Here is a 26,345-nt window from a genome sequence, read left to right on the forward strand (position 1 = left end):
TTCTTTCATTATTTTAACTTGTTTAATTCACTGGTATTCTTATTTGATGTCCTGCGAAGCTTTTGCTAACTGCATAATTATATACTTTAATACTTTAACTGTTAATAATAAAGAAAATGTTTTCAGTGGCCATTAAAAATCTATCATTTCTTCTGCTTAGAAGATTTTTTAATGTATTTTTGATTAAAAAAATTACTTAATTTTCTTTCTACAATTTTCAGTTTACATATTTTTACTTACCTCCTATTATTTATTTATAGACTTGATTTTAACTTCTTTAGTCTCACTAAAATAATAAAACTCTTAATATTAAGTTGGCTGTTTTGTTAAGGAAAATGGTACAATATAGTACTTATCTGTATCTTTAAAACTAAATCAAACATAAATACTTCAACATAAATTTATGATCTAAAATTTGTAAAGGCTATTTCCCGAATGATCAGTAACTATTAAACTTAAGTAGTTACTGAGGCTTTATATGCATAAGTAGTGAAAATGCATAAATAATCTCATATTCTAAGTAATTTTTTTCAGTTTATAATTTATAGGTTACTGCTAGATTACGGCTGACATCAGGATATCAAATAACACAAATTTGAATGCATCACAAAATTCTGCTTTTGCAGATATGCTAACAATGATAATGTTGCGTGCATACGGGTTCGTAATGGATCGAATGCACACAGAACCGATAATAGCTTGCGAAAATATATTTTCCCAAATAAAAGACTTCATAGTTCAGTAACTTTCTACAAAAATACTCGTACATCTCTTCTCAGTATCAAAATCGGGAGTTACACTTCAGACTACTAAGAGCGTTAAACACATTGCAATGCAAAGCGCATCTAAAGAGCGGAGCTCACAAGAAGATCTCGCTATACTCCAAACTCAAAACTGAACTGAAAAACTGAACTCTCTTTCCGGTCTCATACAGTTTTCCTCCGGCCGCCGAGAAATCCCTAATACGAAAGTTCCTAGTATTCTTGAAAATATTGGAAGGCAGATACGGTTAAAGTTATATACAGGATCGAATGAGGTTCAATTATAATTATTCAATTCCAATATCAATTACAGTTATACAGAGATCGGACCCTATTGGTCGCCAAATGGTAGCCGCGTTTGGCGACTTCTCGCCAAACTTGGGGATAAAAATTAGTCGCTCAAACCCTCCCTAGCTTGAAGATATCTCGCCAATTTAGCGAGATGGCCATTTACATCATGTTACTCCGTTTACTTCATTTAGTTACATGGTAAATAGATTTGCTCCTGTAATATTATTTTTCCGGCAGAGCTCGTCTTTTTCAAGCATTTCATGCTTCCTTATACCGAAGATTCTACAGTTCCGCGCATAATTTCACTAAAGTTATGTTCATATATATAAAATTCGTAACAATACCAGTGTATCTTTATGCACTAAATTTCAAATTACGCTTTTAAGGAGTTAAAATTAAAGTAGATTCCCTTTTTCACATCATTTATTTGAAGATGCTTCAAGAAATATTGTTATATTCTTAACAGTGCTTAAATGTTCACTACAGGAAATTGTATTAATATTCAGAACTGTCCCACTGCATTTGCCTTAGCAAATGTTCCTGCTATTAATGTACAAGGGGAACATCATGAACCGAAACTTAATATTTAATGAATTAAATACTCAATATGCAACTGAGTAGCATCTGCAGTTTTGACAAAAAACAACATTTATCAGTTATCCCACTTGACTACATTACACTTAACAAGAGAATGTGTTAATGTTAAGTATAACAGGGAAAAGCATAAATAAAACAATGTATAAGAAACAACGTTAAACAAATGTAAAACTACAGATCAAATTAAACAGTATAAGAAATTTTAAGATCCAAATCTTTTAAAATAACTTTTAAAACTTAACTTTTAAAATTAACTTTGAACTTTTAAAATGAGTGAAAGTGGGGCAAAAGTGAAATTGCCAGAATTAAATTCACAACCCGAATCATTATCATCCTTGATATCAGGTGACACAAGACAATCAAAGCATGCAAAATACGCATACAGAATATATTTCATAACAGAAAATTAAAATACAAACACTTTCTTTTCTTTAACTAGTAGCTGCAAAGCATGCCGGGTAATAGCCAGTATTTAGCAAACATGGAAAGTTAGAAAAAAATAGGAACAAAAACAATCTTTCTTATTTTTGAATAAGACATCAGTTTTATAAAGGTGAAAAAGAAATAATATTATTATAGTGCATAAATAAATGGCATTTTCTTTCATATTTTTCAAATATTTGCAATTGTTTTAAAAATTTACTTAGAAATAACATTTTACTTAATTAACCGTTTTCTTACAAATTCATATCTGCTTGCTAACATTCCTCACCGCTTTCAATGCTAAACATATCAGATAGTGTGGGGTACCGATTAAAAGACAATTCCAGTGCCACAACACCGAAGAAAATTCTTTCTTAGAGCCCCCTTCTGCTCTTTAGAATGAAAGCCATGTAATTTATGATGCAATAAAAGACAAAAAATTTAATAAGCACACATAACAAGGATCATATCCCTTCGTTCCTAATCACCATCATCTATAATTCGACCAGCAACTCCTTTTTTCTGAAAAAATCAAATAAAATAAAGATAGAAATAACTCCAATCAAGGCTATAAAATTTAACGCGTGAACGACGACAGAGAAAAAAGGTAAAAAGAAGACCAGTACGATCAGTCGGAACTGTTATCCCAACACAAAAAGAAAAGGGTATAATATTATTATTAACCTGACCTGGATGGGAAATAATTTTAATTTATTATATCATCATCCAAATCATTTTTAGGCGGGAGTCGGGGTGGAGTACAAGCAGGGTAGAGGGCGAGTGAAGGCAGAAGGGAGGTTAAACTGTGTACCTGATAAATTTTATTTTAATATTAGCGTCGCTAAAGTATTCGGAGAAGTGTTCGTTATCTGCGAGTAATAACTGGTAGCTCAGAAAATCAGTTTTATCACCCTCTTTTGCCCTAGGAGTAATTTCGGTGCCGGTAAAAATTTTTACCCCAATTTTATTTATGTGTTTTTATTCGCGAATATTTGCGAACGATTACTTTTCGTCCTGAAATTGATAACGACTGAGAAAAAAAATAAAGAAACAAAAAATTAAATTGTCCTCTAAAAGGCTATTTCAACAGCGACGAAATATCTATATCTATCTAATTTTTTCCTCCCTCTACTTCGCACGAGACTCTCACTTTAATTTTAGGTTTTTTTTATTGTATTTTCCTTGAGATTAAAATCGTTGATAAGAAAAATTGTCATTAAAGTTTCCCACGCAAAAAGAGAAAATGAGGTTTATGCACATAACAGGAGGAAAATTAAAGAACGATTTTATGCAGAGATCAAATACCTGCCTTTGTTAAAAAAGTAAAATAATGTGTAACATATTATGAAGTATTTATCAGATAAAATATTTAACATCACTTTGTAGTTTTAATACCATTTATACGACGATTTGCATTTGAAAATTTCATATCTTGTCTATAGATTATTCGGTTAGAATTTCGTGCAGTTAAATGTCAATAAAAACTACTTATTCCTTATCGTAGTAAAGTATGTTTAACAATAAATTTTAAAACTTTGTTTTCTTATCATTCTCTGCAAAATGTTTTAATTAATTTATATTTTGAAATTAGTTTTCATTCTGATGAAAGTTTAGGAAGGGACGTTTTGTTAAATCTGAATTATCCATTCAATATTAATTATTGGGTCATATAAAAAGTCTCGGCGCTTTTTTGGTACATTTTTGAACAAAAATTTTCTTTACTGAAAGTCAATTTTAATCAACTACATATTGACGATTATTATCTATGATCTTTTGCCATTTTTCGAGTAGCTTCGTAATTCCATCGGTATAGAACTTCTGTGGTTTATCGCCGGAAAACTTAAGCGAGGGATTTTCAGCCGCTCTTCGGTCGGCCAATTTTTATCATCAAGAGAGTTTTGCAGAGACCGAAGAAAATGGTAATCAGACGGTGGGCTGCATGGTGGCTGCATCAAAACTTCCCTGTCAAGTTCCGTGAATTTGTTCCAAGTCATCAAAGATGTATCCCTTTAAAACACCCTTTCTAAACTCCCTTTTTTTGCCCAATTCGGGCCGCTCTTTCTGTATTGCTTCATTCAAACGGTCGAGTTTTGCGCAGTACAGGGCCGAATGGATGGTTTCTCCAGGTTACACCAGGTTGCAATTTATGCGTCACCCAAACATTGAGCTTCTTTTTTTGTAACCTGCTATTTTCAAATGATTCCAAACTGTCCTGTGGCTGATGTTTAGTGCCTCTGCTATTTCCTGACAGCTTACGTGCAATCCTTGCTCCACCAGTTGCAAAATTTCATCGACGTTTTCAGTGACTGACCGACCAGAGCGAGGTGCATCTTTGATATCGAAATTTCCGAAAAGGAATTGAGCAAAGCACTCGTTCACTCCCAGCATTCTCACCATATACCTCCCAAATTTTTCCGCATGTTTCTACAGCCGTTTTACATTTTTTATAGTAAAAAAAAGCATCACATAACATATTTCTTCGGATATTTCACTCATTCAAATTAATATAACTTTTACCACAAGCAACGAACTAGAAAACTATTTTCACAGACAATGGAAGTTGAATTTCACCTTTTAATTTTAAGCACATGTTTGTTTGAGACAATCGAGTGAGTGTTGCCGAATATATAGGCATCAACACCATCTAGTGGAAAAAAAAAAAAAAAAAAAAAAAAAAAAAAAAAACGAGGAGACATTTTATATGACCCAATAATTAAGAACATCGTTCTTATTATATTTTTATATTTCATATGTTATTTCTTTTTAGTTATATTATATATTTTCTCTAAAGTTTCACAACTTTATTTAATTTCTTCTCTGAAAAAAATCATGCAGTACTGTTTTTATTCTAAAATCATGCTCATCCTTTCTTCCTCTCCCATCATTATCCTTTCCTTTCCTTTATTCCTCCTCTGGACTTTTATTTTACTTTCATCTCTTTTCTAGAGCATCTTTAATTTTTGGTTCTGGAAAATTTTTCTTAAAATATTGAAGTCGAAGGAAAATCTAATTTTCGGTGTTTATTACAGGCCTTTTGCTATTTCTTTAGCAATTCTTTTACGTTTAACTTTTTAATTTAAGTATTATCTATTTTCTGAATTTTAAAATTCTGAAAAAAATCTATTAATAACGCGAATAAATACTGAAAGCTTTGATAGTCATTAAAATTTTATAATATTAATTATGATTGTAATTCCATTTCACAAACTTATCTTAAACTTTATCTTCATTATTTTATATATTTATCTTATTATCTTTACCTCTACAAAAAAAATGTGGATAATAAATTTTTGGATAAGAAATCTCCCATTTCTGGACAATAAATCTCTCAAATCTATTTCTTTTCTTTCTTTCTTTTCTCCCTGAGGGTGAATTATTAAACTTGAACAAATTAATTGTCTTTCGAAGAAGGGAGAACTGTCATATTTCTCTGGAAACACCTGAAACTTTTTTTTTATTTTCAGTCACTTCTGGCAATTATTATTCTAGATTCTGAATACTTCGGGTTACCTTCCACAATGCTGCCGTCATAAAAATCGAGCTTTGTTTTATTTTATACTTCATCTTATTTTTTACTTGATTATTTTACTTGATTTATTATTTCTGATATTTATATTATTTTCTAACATAGACTTTTCTTTTGGATTTTAGACCAAAGATCAAAACGGTGCGAGAATCCGATTCGCCTTGACGGATGAGTCAGGAGGATGGTTGAAGCTTCTAAAACCAGCTACCTCATGCGAAGAATGCAACGTTGTGCTCTTTCACAACGGTGAGTGTAACTGAATTTTGATCTAATTGATAGAATGTTTCTTATAGAATGTAAAAGGTATTATTTATGACTTTGGGACATAACACGTAGGTCAGTCAGAAAGTTTGTTGCACTACTGCGTAAGATGTTCTGTCTAAGACTATTTGGATGACAATGTTTGGCAACACTTCAGACACGTACCTTTATCGCGTGACGTAGCGGCTTCCTCGAGGCAAGTCTAGTTTTTCTAATAATCAGTCGCAAACATGTCTCGACAGCTAGTGATTCGTTTTTTGTAGGCAAAAAGGTGCAATTGCACTGAAATTTATGGGCAGTTGCACGAAGTGCATGTTGAAAATGAAATGTCAAGTCAAGCTATCGTGAAATGGTGCAACATGTTTGAGAATGGACGTACAGATTTTGACGACGCTGACCGCGAGCGAAGACCATCATCAACAACAAATTCGGAAATCGCTGCTCCGGTGAATGAATGCATTCTTGCAAACAGACGCATAACGATAGACGAAATCCCGACTGAACTGGATATTTCTTATGGAAATGTGCATAAAATTATTGCCGATTACATTGATCTTCGTAAAGTTTGTGCTCGATGGGTGCCACATCTATTGACGGAGGAACAGAATGAAAGTGCATTTGCATTTCTGCAACGTTACCAAACAGAAGGAAATGAGTTTGGGACAAAATTGTAACTGGATATGAAACTTCGATTCACCACTTCTCATCTGAAACTAAACGCAGCTCGCTCGAGTAGAAACATTGCAGTTCCCCGACACGAACAAAGTATCAAACTGTTCCATCTGCAGGAAAGGTGATGGTGACGCTGTTTTTTTCGACAGAGAAGGCGTGGTGCATACATGGTTCATGCCGAAGGGTGCTACAATTAATGAATCTTCTTATTGTGAAACACTAAACCGATTGCGACAATCACTTCGATGACCAGGTAAACTGTTGAAAGGCGTTGTGCTCCTGTATGATAATGCAAGACCGCATGCAGCAAAACAAACGTGTGACCTTTTAGAAACGTTTAGGTGGGAAGTGTGGAATCACCTTCCTTACAGCCCAGACCTTTCACCGCCTGACTTTCATGTGTTTGGTCCCATGAAACAAGAACTTTCAAAGCGACGGTACAATTCGGATGCCGAAGCTGCAGCCCAACAATGGTTATCGGACATTGGACGGGATTTCTTTGCAGAAGGTATAAAAAACCTTGTACCATGCCTCGACAAATGCTTAAATAACGGATGTAATTACGTTGAAAAGCAGATTTTGAATGGAAATTTAAGATAGAAATAAAGTTATTGTAAAATTTTGCTCCTGTTTTGTTTCCTTAGGCAGTGCAACTAACTTTTTGACTGACTCTCGTATTTGATAGCTATTCGTCAGACAACTCGATGTTAATATCTAAGATATGCAATTAATTTATAGCTCAAAATTGAAGTCAAATCAAGTGCATGTAATCTTTTGAAATACGCTCCGAATTTTTAATTAAAGGACTTTAAGCATAAATGGTGTAAAAATAATACAACATAACAGTAACAAAATAATAAATAAAGTAAAATGATAATAATAATAATAAAAAGACGAAATTTCGACAACAAATGTTTTGTTGTTTGTTTAGACCCTTTATTTAAACTTCTAAAGTGGAATTGTCACGTTATGAAGTTAATTAGTTTTTTTTTTTTTTTTTTTTTTTTTTTTTTTTTTTTTTTAATTTTGCCTCTTAACGTTAAACGTAATGGAAGATTCTTTCCTGAGAGTATTTCTATACTGAAAAGCTACAATTCTGCACAGATATACCTCCATAAAATATTTAAAAATTAACATGGAGAGAAACGTGGAAGCTGTACTAAGTTAAATTTTGGAGGCTAACAGCAATAGAAGCAATTTAAAAAAAATTGAAATAATACTATTGTACTTATAATGATATAAATGATTTCATCTTATATGAAGCTTCGGCTGAACTTAAGCTGTGAATGTACGGCATAATATACTATTTTAGGGAATGAAAGAAAGAAAGATCGTTCGTTTTCTAGCACAGCAATGAAGGAAAGGAAAATCGTAAATTTGTCACTTATGAGAGTAGAGGGAATGCTAGAAATAGTACGAAAATATGGAAGGAAATTTTAATGTAGAAGTTTTGGTATGAAAACAAACCAGAAAGATGAAATCAACACTTTCTGACCACGATCAATCCCAGGTTTCATGCAGACTGTGAGAAAAAAATTTTAGTGGAATCCGAGAAAGAAGGTTGATCTTTAAACTAAGAACAAACGTAAACTTTTGTACATCTGACCATTCATCTCTCGTATTTGGTAACATTATTCCAAAAAATATGCAGGTGTTCATTCCGTATTTGATTCATTTATCTTTCCTATGTTAAGCTCATTGTAACTTAGAGCGGTAATATCAACATTAGTTCCCTTCCTCTATAGTAAATCGAAAGTAATTGAAACTGCATATTAGTGTATATCGTAGCACAAACAAGCATAAACCCCATAAACAAGGTGATCATTTTTGACACTTTCGGACTAAAAATTTACCCATTCCGAAATGAGCTGTCATAAATTCATTTAACTTCCTGTAGAATAAAGTTTAGACATGTGAGTGGAAGATTTTGTATAATTAAAAGACTCAATCTCTGTCTAAGGGTTGACATTCTAGGGACAGAGAGGCATGCATTAGAAGTTAAAATCGATTTTAAGGCTAATTATAGTTAAAATAAAGCTTTAAGGAATCAAAAGAATTTTTTGCTGAAATTATGGTTCAGTTTCATAAAAGAAATGCACAGAAGCTCGTCTTATTTAGAGCTCCGGTGCGCTACAGCTTGAATTACGATTTATCTCAAAAGCTGAGAAGAACCGGAACCGGTTTCCAGTGGGCTCCGGCACAGTTCAATCTCTGTCTTTAGATTTAAACCACCAGTGTTTCTACTTACATTAATTATAATTACGAGTATTATGCAGTCATAATTAAGTCTCTAAACTTGTAATGTAACTCTTTTATAATGTAGATTCTCCCTCTTTTCTACGTGTCTTTTTGGTGTAATGGTAGCACATTTGGCACACATTCGAGAAGTCTGGGTTCAAGTCTCGGCGAGGGCAATGCTCTTTCTTCATTTCCTTGACATTCAAAACTCCTAACGAGTCTACACTGGTGTCTGAAGTAAAAGGGGGTGAATGATTATTCTTCACCACTAGAATTTGGGGACTGTCTTTCATAATCCCCAGTTGTCCTTTGAAAGGGGAGTATATGAGGTATTTTCTCTTTCCTTTCTGCATGTCTTCGTGGTGTAACGGTTGCACACTCTGTGCATATTCAAGATATCCAGGTTCATGATCCAGGCTCAAGTCATTGCTCCTTTCTTCATTTTCCTGACACTGAAAAATCTTAATGACTCTACACTTTCTTAGCTTTGATCATTATCTTCAATCACTTTGCCTTAAAATTACTTAATACTGAGAAATCACTTGAAGATTCCTTTAAATTCCCTCTCGAGGAAGAACAAAGAGAGAGAAAAAAATCAGCTGGTTTGAAAGCATATATTTATCATTTGAAAAGTATTTTGATTTATATTAATCATCGTCTTAAATTTCGAAGACATTCAGTGACCGCTATGAGACATTCTTCTTATTCCTATTTACCAAAATCCTTGATTGCGAAATCCCTTTGCTAGCTCGAGAGCTTTTATTTTATAATTCCTTCATACCACTACATCCTCGTTTTACGACTGATATTATTCAGATCTCTTACGTAGATCTTGCATGTTCTACAATGTATCAACTTAGTGTCATCGTGACAGTTTCGCACTAACTCGCGTGCTCTGATTTATGGAAAGCACAGAAACTCGAATCTTTGTTGCTTAAGGTCTGATTATTCAAGAACCCTTTCATTCAGTTCAACTCTGTCTTACGGGACAATTACGGGTTGATTTATATTAATCGGAATCATATTGTTAAGCGTTTGTTGTTTCTGGAATACCAGAGTTGTGTCGTCATCGAAGACACTCCACTTTTGGGTCACGCTTGTCCTTTGATTTATGTTAACCAGAATTGCTCACTCTGCTAACCAGTTCCGCAATCTCCATCATCTGCATCTTCCGCAAACTCACTCGAAAATGAACGCAAACCATTATCGCCATCAGCGACCGAAGTCCATTTTGGCAATCGAGGATACCACCTTCCTGTTTCTATTGTCCTTCCTTTCCTCTTCGCTCGGCCATTAGTAACAAGAGCTACACCCCAAAATTTAAATCCCGAAAACCGCTACTACCTAATTCATCATCATTACTAGTGTTGCTATAAATCACAGAATTCAGCTTCCTCTTTTCATCATTCGCAGCAGCTGGCAATGCCGATGTCTGATCGGAAGAGTAATTATGTGGAGGAGGAGCGCCTTTATCTCGATGTTTCATCAGTAAAAGCCCGGAGTCGGTGGTGGGAAGCCGGCTTTTATTTGGGGTAAAATGCGCGTTATTTGTAATTGGGCGGGATTTTGACGGGTGTAATTTCCTATTGCACTCGTGAATTTAGTTTCGAGTTTTAGATTTTAAATATTGCGCGTGGAAAGTTTAGATAGGCTTGCTTCCTGTGGAGGATAGTTTTCTCTCTTTCTCGACTTTGAATTATTAATTTCCTACGTCGCCACAGCAGTGGACTCCACAGTGCAATGAAGAAAAGACGTAAGAACGGTGACGGATGTGCGCTTGCTTAGGCTGCGAAGGAGTTCTCCGGCATTCAATTACGTTGACAGTTGTAATTATCACCTTTACATTCTCGGAGAGAATTTTGCAATTAGTACTTTTCTCTCCGTCCCTGAAGGCGAGAAATGACTCCTTATTAGAAGCCAGTAAATGATAACTCATAAATTACACATTCAAAAAACTTTTTGATCTTACTAGTAATTACTGAAATATTATTGCTAAAGACACTCTGGATACTTATAATCGTTATTACTGGGGAGCTTAGGATTATGGATATAAGACTTCAATAATCACAGATTAAAAAGACAGTACTTTTATTTCAGCCACATATTTTGTGTTCCAAGAAGTGATCATGAAGCTTCCGATGAAGAGCTATAAGAAAACATCACGTACTCAAGCATTATCCCCATTGGCAAACATACTAGTTACCCTTGTTATAGAAACTTATTGCCTGTTGTACTAAAACAAATGTTCAACACAGATTTCTTCCTATCGTCCTCGAATTAGAGTATTTGTCCTTTCTAGAAAAGATTTTCGAGAGAACAGTAAGCGAAATAAGCAGATTGCCAAAATGATGCGGATCTCAGTGTGCTCCAGCGCCTAAAATTTGAAAGCGTTCAGTTTCTGCTAACTAATTATAGAAGTATGAAGAGATATGTTGGGCAGTAAGATCATACGTTTAGGGAGATTAATAAAATGTTCCTGATGTTGTATTAGCTCGGAAGTGTTACAGTATTGGGGTATGCTGCATCACAATATCGTTTTATACCCCTTTTCAAAATCTATCCCCAAGACTATCTTCACGGTGATAGAACTTACTAGTATGGATTCACTTTTTTAAGTTAATTCATTTTTTATTATCATTACATTGATAATATAATCAATTAATCAATATTATTTAGTAAATAAATTATTATTAACTTGCAAGTAGTAGAATAGCTTGTTTTCGCACTAAATGAATTTAAGATCGTACAACATTTGATAGCGACAACGATGTACAGAATGTAGACGTAAAGTTTCTTTGAAATTAATCGGGACTGATTTAAAAAGCTGCGAGGATTAATTGGCAATAATAACTAAATCATTTAAGATTTTTTTTTATATATTTTTAGATTTATCGCATTTCATTCATATGTTCTGCCTACATATGAGGCAGAACGTATGAATGAAATGCGATAAATATTTTCGTGGCAGCCACGTTTCTTTAGGGGATTATGTAGAGTCGTTAGGCTTTTTAAAGCAAGAAAAGTGAAAAAGAACCCTCGCCAGGATTCGAACTCCGGACCTCCGGAATAATTCTCGAGTGTGCTTCGATTTGCACCACGTAGGAATGAGAAAAGGAATGAGAAAATAAAGAAGGCGGTAGCATAACCAATAGCCGCAACCTCAGGATAATAGAAATGAAATATATAGTACATGATATAAAAAATGGCAAAACCTTACAACTACATCCAAAAGTGATCAGTATTTTTAAGAATGTAAATAAACACGAAGTCAACTGTTAAGACAACCCCAGAAGACTAAAATCTTACAAAGGTGTTTACTGTATTTTGTTTTACTTGTGAAGCTGATATTTGCTGTCACATATTAACACTAGACAACGCTGATGGAACGAGATGGCTTCCGTCCTAATAGACGCCTATCGGAATGAGTGCCACCCCGCCCTTGATCAATCCACAATGTTGCGACCCCACAGAACAAGGGCAGGCAAAACAGTAGCAGTACGGTCCCTGCCGAGCCTTACTCTGTCCCGAGAGCCCTAAGGCCTTCTGTGAAGTCTGTTATTAGGCCCCGTTGTTGAGACTGCCTAGGCACAGATCCTAACCAGTACTTCCCAAGCATTCACCTGAGTCAACCCCCCAGGGGGGAATTAACTTTAGACAATAAGATGCCTCAGATATTTGATTGAAATCACACATTTTAATAGTGATTTTTAAACTTAATCGCTGACGAAATTTAATATTTCCCTATTGGTTTTACCGGGGGAAGGGCATTATTATTTGCATGAATAGAAGGGAATCCCTCTTCACAGAAACGTCGGTTTCCGAAATCTAGAATGAATATCGTATTAATAATTTTCTCTAAGAGCCAGGCGATAAATAGTAAATTCTTTTTTCTACAAAGAAGCTTCTGAAAAAAAATTACATTACAGGCAACACCGAAGAAGGTTCAAGGCGATAACGTATTTATGTTGCAAGATGCCACATCTAGGGTAACAGACTTCAACTGCCTTACGAAATTCCTAACATTTCAAAGTATTTAAGTATAAACTTTGCCTAATCTCGTTTACCTTTGTAAATTTTAATCTGTTTTTGTCCGTTGCATCTTCCAACCTCTACCTCCTTGTGCGGAGCATAAGGAAATATTTTTTTATGAAATTCTATTATTACAATTTTGAGTCATAATTTTGTAGATTTAGTATTACTGTTTTTTAAAGGTTTCACGTGTTCTTCCAAAGCAATTTATTCTCATATAAAGGTATTAAATTATTAATTCTCAAGCGTACCTAACTTTCTGCTAAGTAATAAAAATTGAATATCAGTTCAATGAAGCCTAAATAAATTATTTTATATTTATATTTCATCACACAAAGTTTATTAAGTAAAAGAAGTATATTTTATCATTAAAACGACAATAAACATTATGAGGTTACTAGTTAATTAACCAGTTATTTTATGTTCCGGATCTTTACTGTCACAGCCCCTCTTTCGTTTTCCTACCTTTTTAGATTGAATTTGCATAAACACCTATTCTTCTGAATATTTCACATCTATTTTCCGTTGCTCAAATCTGATATCTTATTGAGGACATCTGCTCGCTTTTCTCTTGTATGGATAATAAATATTTCTTGGTTAGAAAGATTACTGTGTGGTAAAGATAACTTTAATTTAAAAAAAAAAAAAAAAGGTTATATAAGAAACGTCTCATTCAAATTTCTTAAGAATTTAACACTTCTTGGTAAAAAAGTTATAAGATGATATTTTCTGAAAATACACATTTTCTCTTATAAGTTCTATACGTTCAACATACCTGGGTACCCCAGGGGAAATTCTCTTACTGAAAATTTTTGTTCATTACTATTTTCTCCGTACATTTTCCCTGCTAATATCGCAGTGATATCAAATACATTTAATGAGTGCATTTAGTTCATTGCCTTTACGACTTCACACTCAGATTGTATAAAAGTAGTTTTAGTCTCCTACTTTTTTAAATGTAGTCCTCAGTCCTTTTACTCGGTGGACCCAAACAGTCAATTCTTGGCTATTTTCAGAAAAATGTCATATTCCGAATTCGTATAATTTACTAATGATTTCATTTCTAGAGACTTGTGGATATTAGTGATTATGCATATGAACTATCAATTAAAAGATGTCATCTGAATGCATGGAGATTTAATCTTGGATCACTACTATTTATTTATGTCTGCATAGAATACTATAGTTTACTTCAACCTAAAATGTAAACTCAAGCTACTAAACGATATTCGATGAGCACATACAAGCAAACTATTTATTACGTAGTATTTATCATTTTGAAGATGTATTATACTTATTAATCTTTTTGTTTCAGAGTCTGTGGTCTGGTGCACAGTCACTACAGACATCGAGCCAGATACCGAGCTCCTGGTGAGCCATCGGTACTCAAATGACGTCACACCTCCTCGAGAATCTTCCAGCAGCCCGGAAGGTTATCAGTCGCACACACATTCCAAAAACCTCTTTAGGAAGAACAAAGCCAATCGAATAAAATGCCGGGAAAGAGATGAAAGTCGTAGTACACCGAAAGACGATGCATTTAATGACGTGAGGGAGGATACCGAAGATAGAAAAATTACGGACCCAAATTCTACCCAAGAACGGAGAAGTCCCTACTATTTTGGTGAAAATGTAATTGAAATTGCAATTGTTTTAATTACTCTGTGGAATAAGCGCGAAAATACACAATTTGATAGTTTATAATTACAGAAGTTTATTACGATAAAACCTAAAATTAATATTTTAATATTTAGAACGTGAACAGTCATTTAGAGTAGCGATCGTCAACCCTTAGAACTTCACGGATCATTACATATATAATTTTACATTTGGCGAACCACTAATATGAATTAAAAAAAAACCCCTTAAATCAGACCTTAAAATCAACATATTAATACGCAAAAATGATATTCGACTTTCCAATGCATGTAATTCTAATTTTCATTTGTTAATATAATTTTCGAAACATTTGGTGTTCAGCAGCCTGCCTTTATGGAAATTCAGGCTATGCTCCTGATTATGAGTAACAATTAAAACACTATTATTAACATCACACCGATACACATATTTCTTTTACATTGAAAAATTATATGAAAAGTACAAAAATCTTACCTTATTGTACAGGAAGCTTCATATTTCCATATTACTGAAAAGGAACTTCACGGAAAGCAAGAACAAACCAGCAAACGCAAAGCAATGTCAATAAACTGAAAGTATTATACTGCCAATTTTTAATTATTGTAAACATAATAATCATCCCTTACTCAGCAAGGGCGCCATCGATCAACAGTTAGACAAAACGAAAACGGAAACTTCCAGTGATGCAATTACAAACAAGAATACGGATGGTTCTCATAAAAATCCATCAAGTTGCCCATTGACATTGAGAAAAACTGTGTTATTAACGACTACAATAGCATATGTTTGTAATTCGAAAGGAAATAGAATTTCAGTTCGCGCTATTATTGATAACAGCAGCATATCTATGGATGCCAACTCTCACTTTCAAATGTCGCTAGATACACCTGCAAAAGTAACTAAAAATTCAGAATTCAGTCGCAAAATTCAGAAGGAATTTCGCTAAAAGTAGTATCTAAAATTAAAAAAAAAGTATAATCCATATTCCATAATAGGATATTTTTTACTTGTTATTTTTTAAACTGAATCCTCATAAAAATATAAATAATGTCCCAATTTTTTAACGGACCATCAAAACGTTTTCATGGTCCACTAGTGGTCCGTGGACCACCGGTTGGCGACCGCTGATTTAGAGTATTATTAATATGACCATGATTCACAAAAAGCTTACATGAAATGAAAATTAATTTTATAGTATAGTACATACGTATGCACTGATATCTTTTAATGGTCTATTAGAATTATGTTCTCAACTATCCATAATTACGGAAAATTATAGATAATAATTATGGATATAATTATCCATAATTATGACTTTAAATGCCATAAAAGATGCTTATTCCTAGAAATCAAACTTCAGCAAACGAACTGGTTGCACGAAATTTGTTTGTTTTGTCCAATGATTAATATGGATGTGGACTAATTTGCCTTAGAAATTTCTCTATGAAGGTATCCTTTCCCTGTATGCCGATTCTTCCATGTGCTTTGCTTTCATCAACTAGACAGCCAATCAATAACGTCTTGGAATTTAGAATTCTCTAAAATTCTTTGCCAAAGCTTACGCAGCTATGATTCAGTGAGTTTCAATTGTGTTTAAAATTTTAAAATTCCTTTTGTACTTTATCTTAGATAATTAAGTATTTTCTTTCCAATTCAGATGTTACCTCGAAATTTATAAACTACATCTCCGATTGGCGATTCCACTATTAAATATTTTAATTAGTTAGTTTGCAAAGGGGAACCGATACATAGAAAATTAGATCATTGGTTCTCTAAGAAAAGCTATAAATGCTCGTAATTAATTCCCATAATTACATTCAACGAAAATTTTCCATTTTGAAGTCATTTATAATTACATCTCACTTTTTCAGATCCTATCATTAAAGTAATCAAATAATATAGTAAATCAAATAATATTGCTGTTTTAGATGCTATTAAAATTTCTGGCCATATTTGGTCGCATTTAAATAATGGAAATATTCGATCGCCAAATTACGCAACCAAATATTTTGGCTTCAACCAAATATTTCAACAAATCTTTTTTCCGGTATATGGTTCAATCGAGCGAATTTCTTGTGGATGATGTAAGAAATTAAATCTGGAAATGTAAAACAATAACGATTGCTATGTTTATTAAAGTAGGGTGTATTACTAATATTATAATTATTTTACTCTAAACTTCTGAAATTTTGAGATAATTCTTAGAAAGTGGATATGTGCATAGAAATACGCAAAAATTCGATATATTTGTTTTAGCATCTTAAAAAATATTTGAAAGTAATTAAAAGTACTTAAACTGAAGCAGCAGGAATTTATGACCTTCTTGATGAAAATAATTCTTATTGTGAATTAAGATCGTACATTCTAAAAAGTAAAATAATTAGTATCCATTGTCATATTTTGCTGTATATTAAAGAAATGTGATATAATTAACGTAATATTAATCATTATAGAACTTCGATGATCCGATATACTTTGAAGTGTAATCACCTCGGATAATCGAAAATTTGGTTATTAGAGATTAAATAATGCCTTCTTTTCTTTTCATATAATTTCCTGAAATTTTTTGTTTAAAATACTAGAGATATATGCAAAAGTATTACAATTAGCCTCTTAACAAACCGTTTTATCGGTAAATAAAATTTATTTCCTCCAATCAAAGAAATAGTTTATACAAGTTTTTATTTGCAATAAGCAATCAGGAAAATTAGAATAAACAATTTTCATCAAATTTTCACATGTTTTAAAATTATTCTTTATTATTATTAATAATAATATAAAATCCATTAGTTTTTTTTTTAATTCAAGAACCCGCAGTGTTATCAGGCCGCATACACAAAAAATTCGTAGGTAAAGCAACAGAATGTTACTGTAAAGTTGTTTGAAGCTTTAAAACATGGCTAATTTTCATTCTTCGTTTCCGTTTCATCCTCAGCATCGTGATTTCGTAGTACCCTTTCTAATGTTACTCCATTTTCTCAGTAATTTCTTTAAAATGATTACCGGTTCAGAGATCCGGTTAACAATGGAGACTTCGGTTGATAAAGATCCGAGGTTATATTGTATTTCTGGAAGTTAAATCTGTGATTGTGTAAGTAATGCTACTGTTTTTCAGTTAGTAACAAACAAATGTGCATAAATACAGATAAAGTAATTGAAAGAATTCAAACGAAGTTAAGTTCAATGGACAGGCTAAATACATTTTTTAGTCATAAAGGACTAATAAGATTCCTATAAATGTTATTTTAATAGCTGAAATAAATTATTTAATTTTATGCACAAGGGCAGGATACTTAAAATCAGTATATCTTGTGAAAGGAAAAGAGTTAATTTCCTAATTGACATTTCCTAATTAAAACAGTTTTAATAGGTTTTTTAAAACTTTTCTATCAAAAATATGAAGCACGTGATTAATTAAATACGCAGATACATTGAGGTTTCATTAATAAATTTCTAAGTAAAACTGGTTCGCATTCAAGGAATATACAGTGGAATCAAAGGCCATTCCATTCTGGCTGCTCATAAACTGGAAATGAAATATCAAAGCTTTGCGATATTATTTATCTTAACCCAGGAAGGTCTTTAAAATAAAAAATGAAAATAAATCAATTAAGAACTGCACATTGAGATTTAAATTTTTTTTATTGATGTTTTACAGTATTTATTTGCAGTCTGGGATAAAAATATGTAACCAAAAATGAATAGAATTAAGAATTTTTTTTTATCAAAACAATGTTTTTAATTAATGAAAGATTGTTTCTTTTTATATCAGACGAAATCTGAACTTATGGTCTGAGCAATTTGGATTACATCTACTTCCTTTTGGTTCTTTAAAATCCTGTAGGAAAGAAAAATTTCCTGCGGGTGAAATTTCTTTAAAATATCTTTTAATGATATCCCAGTCAAAGTTTCTTAAAGTGCATCTAAAAACAGAACGCACATATATTTACAAAATGCATAGTAAAAATAAACCAATGAATATATACATATAATCTAACAATAAAGAAATAATGTAGACAAATTCCTACTGGATGGAATCAGATTTGCGGATAAGCTTACAATATTCTTTTTTGCATGAAATTAAAAAAAAAAAAATTAAGGGGCTGAAACTTTAGGGCTGTTTTATAGTAGCTCAATATAGTATAATGATGGAATATAGGACTCTTTAATTTTTTCATAAAACAGTTTTTATCGTATTTTCTCTCTTAGGTAATAAGACATAAGTTCTGTAATTGTTTTATGTCTACGATATTGGAAAAAAAAAATTGTCGAGTATTGTATAAACGTGTTTAAAAGGATTTTTAAACATTATCTCAGTTATATATATGTATTTTTAATAAGGTATAAAGTTGTACTGATTTTCAGAAACTTTAAATTTCTTAAGATATTGATGCCATAAAAATGTTTGTGTATTTTAATTGCTGACGTTTGCCTTTAATAGAGATTTCTTTATGATGTTTATATGATCTACAAAAAAAAAATATATATATATATATATATAAAATGTATAATTTTCGTTTTAGTAATGGTAATATTTATAAATGGTTAAGGAGAATTCGTTTCTTACATAGTGCTGCCATCTACATGTTTATATGGAAAGTAAGAAGTGAAATGTTTAGTGCTGCCACCTATAAATCGAAAACAAAAGTGCAGTAATGCATTTTTTATAAATAGTTTTAAATGCTACATCATAAATAAATGAATAAATGTGTTAAATACCAAATTTAATTTGAAGTTTTATAATTTATGTAATTTATTTTGTAAGCCAGAAACGTTTACGGGGTAAACTTACCTGTAAAGTATTTATGCTTGTCAATAGATGGCAGCACTATGCTATTTAAATGTTACTCTCCTGACATATTTTCAACGAAGTATTAACGATAATTGCCATGGTGTTACTACCCGTAGCAAATTTTCATTCAAAGAGCGAAAGCGAGGGGGAATGCATATATATTTTAAAGCCGTGTTGTAAAATTTGAAAGCCTTGTTGTTAAAGTTTAATTTAAAAGAAATGTCTACACATTTTAATGAAAATTTTTAATCAAAATGTATTCTTTCTAAAATTAATTTTCAGATCGTGAAATGAATTATCTTTTAAAAATATTTTAAATTGATTATATTTTAATATGCAGCTATAACGTTTTCTTAATAACTTATCCTACAATTTATATCAACATTCTTATTTATATAAATTTTCAGTATGTTACTTTTGTTCATGTTTTTTATATTTCTTAAATATTTCAAATTGTACTATAATTCTTGATATTACAGGTTATCTTACTTGCCTATTACATGTTATATTTTGTGATACATTTTGTTTTTATTGCAGATTTTAATATAATAACTTAGATTATTTTAAAATTACATTTTGCATTTATCCACTACGATATTAAAAATGCAAATCAGAAATTTACTTGGAAGTTACAGATCAGAATCGTACTTCCTAGAATCAGAGAAAAAATAAAAATCTCGAGAGAGAGATTTCCCTTTCCCCTTTATTTTCTTTCTTTCTTTTCTCTTTTTCTTCTTCTTCTTTTTTTTTTTTTTTTTTTTTTTTTTTTTTAATTTTAGGCTGAACTGTGAAATAAAACACTGATGTTGTTCAAATATGAAAGCAAAATTAGCGGTATACATTTAAATATATATACGATATTTTCACTAAATAAAATTAATGCCATATTCCTCAGTATTTTAAAATAGGTTGAGTCATTGTTTTTTAAATTATTATTTGGTGATTTTCTGCTGAATTGTTATTTACAGTTTGTTATTATTGTTTGTTATTATTGGTGATTTTCTGCTGAATTGTTACATCTACATACTTTACAGTTTTGAAGTACTTTAAAACTGTGAAGTATGTAGATGTTATTACGTACATATTTCAATATTTGCTGAAAATTACGACTCTACAACCAACTCCTTTGGCTAATTGTAATTCTAAAATTCATTATTCTTCTACTTTTAATAACATTCTAATGCAGTACTTATGTATGCAAATTACTTACTTATGTGTCATTTAGGAAAAGATATATAACGGTGGAGTTGTCAGTGAATCTACTCTCAGACTTCAGCCCACAAGCCCAGTTTCGCCTCCCGCTGCTGTCGTTTCCCCTAAAAACCTAGTCCAAAAGCGTGAAATTTTGCCAGTCGACAGCCCTACAAATGATACAATCGGTGCACCATACCTCAACGGTTGCAACTACCCACCTGCGTTTCCTTACGGTTCTCAAGCAGTGGGATCGAGTATAGGTAAAATATATTTAATAATACGATGTTATGCAAATTGGGTCTAAACTGATCATGATTGTATATTGTGAAAAATGATGTTGAAATAAGTAGTGTGAAATAATATAGAAATAATCGATTAGTAATTTTTGAAATTTAAATCAGTATATCAGTGAATGTAAAAAAATATTGTAAATGTTATATGAATTTTCATAAGTTAAAAAGTTTAATGATTTTTGTGTTAAATACGTAATAGAGACTGACGTTGTTATAATAATTTTACTTTTCCATTACACTTTAAACTGATAATATTGCACTTGACTGACTATATTTGTTTAGTTAAAAACATGTTTTTAAAGTAAGTAAAAAATAAAGCACGTGATAACAGGATCTGTGTGTGTTTTTGAATAAAACATTGCAGAACTCATTGTATTTACAATAATGAGATAGACAGTGAAAAAAATTCTAAATATTACTACAGTATTTTTCAGTTACGTGTATTTAATTCTACATAACAGTATAAACATTTTTCGAAGGTTCAATATAATCTTCTACAGCTGTAAAAGTTAAAATGACATTACAGAAACATGCGCTTACTCTAAGATAAGAGACAATAAATTTTCAACAAACAACAGACGAAAGTTAAAAATTTGAAGTTTCCAGATAAATGATAGGAAACGAAACCACTAGTGTCATTTATTAATCGAAAACATGCGCGAAAAGCACTGGAAAATAATTTCTTGAAAAGCTGACGGTAAAGAGCTATTGAAATAATTTTGAATAGTTGCAGCAATACTGCAATTCACAAAAATTGTTTATAGGGCCACATTTTAGATACATTAACGCAGGCTTCTCTGGTACAATGCCTTCCCTTTCCAAATTAAAAAAATTATGTTTTATGAATTTAAGGTAAGTAAGATAAAAACTTATATATACATATTTTCCATGTTTTTTTAGGACCGAATAAAACATATAAAAAAGACTCTGAAGTATCCAATGTTAGAAGTACTTTTTATTAATTATTTTAAAGATGCATATTGTTATAAAAATTATAAATTATACGCCATGTTTTATATAAATCATACTGTTCTCTATTCCTTTTTAACGAGTTACTTCTAAAAAATACTTTTTACGAAACTCTAAAAAAATTACTATCTCAAATCATCATTGTAAAATGAAAAAATGAAATTCTTTACGGAGAGAATACAAAAAAAAAAAAAAAAAAAAAAAAAAAAAAAAAAGAAAAGGAAAATAGCAATAATAACAGGGGGTATCATAATATCTAGGAATTGTTTTTATTCCCAGTAGTGCACAATTTAATTTAAAGTAATGTGAAATATATAATATTTTGATTAAAAAACTAATAACCGTAACTGACACTTGACGCGAGTTTGTACTGAAGAACATTATGTAAGCTTTCGTGTAAATATTTTTCTTTAATATATATTTATATATCTTTAATATATATCTTAATGTATATAACATATATATCTTTAATATATATCTTAATGTATATAACATATATATCTTTAATATATATATGTGTATATATAATTATTATAAGAAAAGTTGTGAGAACAATACATAAAAAAGACCAATTTTGGTCAAAATTTTTTGCGCAATTTGCTGCAAAATTGAGAAAGTGAGAAGATAAATTGTAGTAAGCTCGTCAAAAAGTTACCAAAAGCTGTGGCTCCAAGAAAACTCCAACATAAGCATATAGTATATCAATTTTTAATACATATATATAATTTATATATCTTTAATATATATATATAAATAATTTATATCTCTATATCTTTAATATATAATTTATATCCTTGCTCTTATATTTCTAATAATTTTTTCCTTACATTATTTATTCCGGATCACTTTTGTTTTAAATATTAATTTAGTTTACGAAAACCAAATCAGTTTAATTTTGAGAATAAACTGATTCACAAATCTGTTTATTTCTTAAGTTAAACTGCTTAAAGTGTAGCTAAACTATTAATAAATATATTTTAATTTTACAAATTGCCGTCGTATTAATCCTGCGTTTTAGTTAACTTTGGACGTGGTTTCCGATATTATTCCTGTAAATTAGGAGTCGACTGTATTATTAAAAATATTAATAACACGAACAGACGTAGACATACAAAGATAAGAATATGTAACAACTTAGGTAACTTTTAGTATGTATTTTATTTGCTATTAATACTATAAACCTCATGTATGTACAAATAATCATCAAGAATATTCTTTTCTCAAAAGAAAGTTTTTTAAACATTTAGTCTGCTCCAAATCCATGAACCCGGAGAACGCAACAATAATTTAAAATTGCCTCAATGATATAAATTTTGATCACTATTATTATGATTAATATAAAAATGTTAACTGTGCCAAATTTTTTACACCCACTTTTTACATTACGCATAGGAAGCATAGCAATATTTTAATATTTATCTAAGCGCACATGATACATGTTTAAAATAATTTCATACTTCGTTTTCGTGATTTTTATTCCATATTGTAAATTAATTCCTTTTTTAGAAGGTCTTTTCAAATGCGAAACTTGCGAAGTATCCTTCAGCAGTCGACGAGTATTAGAAGTGCATCAAACGTATTATTGTCAAGGAAAACAATCTGGACATGTAGCGAGCTCAGACACCGATACGGAAGATGCGATCAAAGATAAAACAGGTAAATTTTAATTTTAACTCTTACTTACTCTTATAAGTAGTCTAGGCATATTTATCTACGTCCATAATTTCTGCATACACAAAAGTTTATGCTAGGAAAGTATGCTAGGAAAGCTGAATGCACATGCTTAAAGCTTATCTAAAATGCATTACTTAATATATTATATTTTATGTCTTGCATGCCTGAACATTTATTGAACAATTCAGAAAGTTGTACTATGGATGTTAATACACATTTAATCTGTCTAAATGGGGATTTGGGCCATAATGTATGTTTATCATTGATGTGTTATGTATTAATAGATAACTATATAAAGCAGTGAATATCTCAAGCGATTCTTTCTTGCACATTTTATGTTTTACTTAAGTAATGCTGAATAGGACAAAGAATATAAGACATACTTCTTGCATTAAATCGTTTTGCTTATATAAAAATATTACTATTCTGCAAATAATACTCAAATTTTGAAGTCATTTGAACTTCTATCAGTTGAATTTTTTAATTAGTTTGATCTTCCATTTGCCCCCAAAATATATTAAATAAAAAATATGTTAAGTACCAAGCATGAAAGAAATGGCTTTATAGGAATTATTCATCGCAAAAAATATATATATGTAGAAATTTTGATATATAATGGAGAAAAAATTGATTTTCTGAAAAGCAATAATGAGCTAAATGAATTTTTTTGATAAACATCGTTAGTAAGCAGTGTTTTATTTTAATATTACCAAGAAATCCACATCTGCTGTTACTTAAATACATCTTAATCTGGATAATGCATATAAAATGACTGATGATATGTTTTTCTATAAATGCATTTTTCAAATACACACTTACATGTTTCTCAGAACCATATAACAAAATAGCAGAAGTTTCTTTCCAGTAATTTTAATTATTTACAGAACCGCAAAAGAAAGCCCTATTTTGAACATTTAATACATTTTAAAATCGCTTAAAAATATTAGTTTTTCAAAACTCCCATCAATTTTCAAATATACCTTCCTATTATTAAAACGAATTATAAATTTCGAAGGGGGAATAACTTTTAATATTCAAGCTTTATGAATTTCACACAGGCTGAGAAGCCCATTTCATCTGAAGTTTTTAGTGGTAATCTTAGGATATGCTTACTATTCCTTAAGAATTAATTATTGACGGTCGTTGGAGATACGACGCCCCTGATAATTCCGAGTCCTAATAAAGACAGCAGAAACTCATATTATTTTCAACGAAATTGAATTTATCCTTTCTTTTGGTGGTACTTAGAATGCCCTCCGCGAAGGAATCACTATCTTTAGGCAGATAGCCTTTGCGTTCTTTCTAATACTAAATAAAGAAATTTTCGTGGGGTCAAATTTCTCAATAATTGTCAAGATTTATGATTAGTGCTGCCATCTAGCCTTAAAAATCTACGTTACGAAATATTAAGGAAAAGAAAAATTTTATGGTTGGTATCTATCCTAAGCTTTAAATACTAAATTCTAAACGTAAGACCTCGAGCTTTTGAGTTGTGTATTTCTATGTTAAGCATTTTATCATGACATTAATTCAAAAACTGCTTAGTTAAGTTAAAATATTTCTGTTTATACCTAAAAACTCTTGAATTTCAAGAGGTTCATTAAATGGTTCTTGCATGTTAAAATTCAATGATTATTATTGCTTCATCATTAGTGTACTGTGTTTTAGCACGCCGTACTTGATTAGGATACGAGCATGGATTCAGCACTGCGGCTTAAATTACTTTTATACAGCTTTCTGAAATTTTGAAGCTAAAAGATTATATGGAGGATCAAAATTAATCTCGGAAGTTTAGCGTTGTTTCATTTAAAGGATATAAAAAAAAGATATATAAGTGTAGATTTTTATTTTTTAATAATATAGGACTCATTTAGGATATTGTCCAATATATACTACTAATTGATCCTTGTATTTACAAATAAAAATTGCCATAAACAAAACAAGTGTTGCAATTACGTATGTTTAATTTTTTCCCTTTGAATACTAATATAACAAAATGACACCTGATAATTCTACCACTTAATACGCTTAAGGGTAAATTTTAGTGTTTGTTTCGTAAACATAAAGTAAAAACATAAACAGGCTATATGTACCTTGCATTGGAAATCACTAGCACGCAAAAATTACACCGTTATATTTTGTTCTTCGAAACCTGACTTCCAAAATTTTGATACAAAAATCTTCTCCTCTTCCATAAAACAGACCTTGAGAAAATTATTAGACAATTATACTGAGAATTTTGCGCTATTCCAGAACAAATATGATATATTTATTTCAGTGCAGATTGCATTTCATCGTCTCATTTCCTTTCGATATTTCATAGGTAGAACATTTATTCTAATTTGATATCATCTACACATAATTCATGACTATAGTTCATTAACTATCATCAGAAATTAAAAATAGAACTATGAGTCGAAATTAATCTTGATCAGAAATTACAATTCATATTTTGTTTTGGATAGTCAAGTGTGAATTTTAAATATTTTAATCTTCAGGATTTTACATCGTACATTGTGTTCTGTAAGATAAAAATCTCTCTGCTCTGAAATCCAAGAACAAATACACTAATAATACATGGCGAATTCTATGTCAGATGTATGATTTGTCAGTGCTATCAGAGAGCTAAATTTTTACTAGTAGGGGCAACTGCAACAATATGAGTAATGAGTGTCATTTGTGACCAGCAATGATCTTTTGATAGTTATTTATTTTGTTGGGAGTGCGGTTTATATCAAAAAGGAAAAACATATACTTGATTTTATTTGTAAATCATTTTTCAGTCATTTGCAAACTTGTTGATTTTGTTCTAGAGTTTTGGTTTTCCATTTTCATAATTTCTAATGATTAAGAACTGAGCTAAATTCTGTCTATCACCTATAGGGTGCTCAAGGCCCTTGCCAACGACAGGCGCAATCTTACCTTCTTGCCAAGATTAATTTCGTCTGTGATATCTCTTCTTGCTCTGATATCAGAGAAGCAATTAG

General features: G+C 31.2%; 1 protein-coding gene across 1 annotated transcript in view; it reads left to right on the plus strand.

Moving 5' to 3' along the window:
* LOC118192605 (zinc finger protein ush-like) overlaps window positions 1-26,345 on the plus strand; it is a 373,369-nt gene that overhangs the window by 308,153 nt on the left and 38,871 nt on the right. Inside the window, exons 3-6 of the mRNA XM_085806890.1 lie at window positions 5,724-5,844; window positions 14,114-14,430; window positions 20,454-20,682; window positions 23,191-23,340. Of these exons, the coding sequence (XP_085663016.1) occupies window positions 5,724-5,844; window positions 14,114-14,430; window positions 20,454-20,682; window positions 23,191-23,340 (817 nt within the window). The remainder of the gene's footprint in view (window positions 1-5,723; window positions 5,845-14,113; window positions 14,431-20,453; window positions 20,683-23,190; window positions 23,341-26,345) is intronic.

Source organism: Stegodyphus dumicola, chromosome 12, assembly GCF_044657685.1.
Source record: "Stegodyphus dumicola isolate Sdum_Otavi_A_Nest chromosome 12, ASM4465768v1".
Lineage (NCBI taxonomy): Eukaryota > Metazoa > Arthropoda > Arachnida > Araneae > Eresidae > Stegodyphus > Stegodyphus dumicola.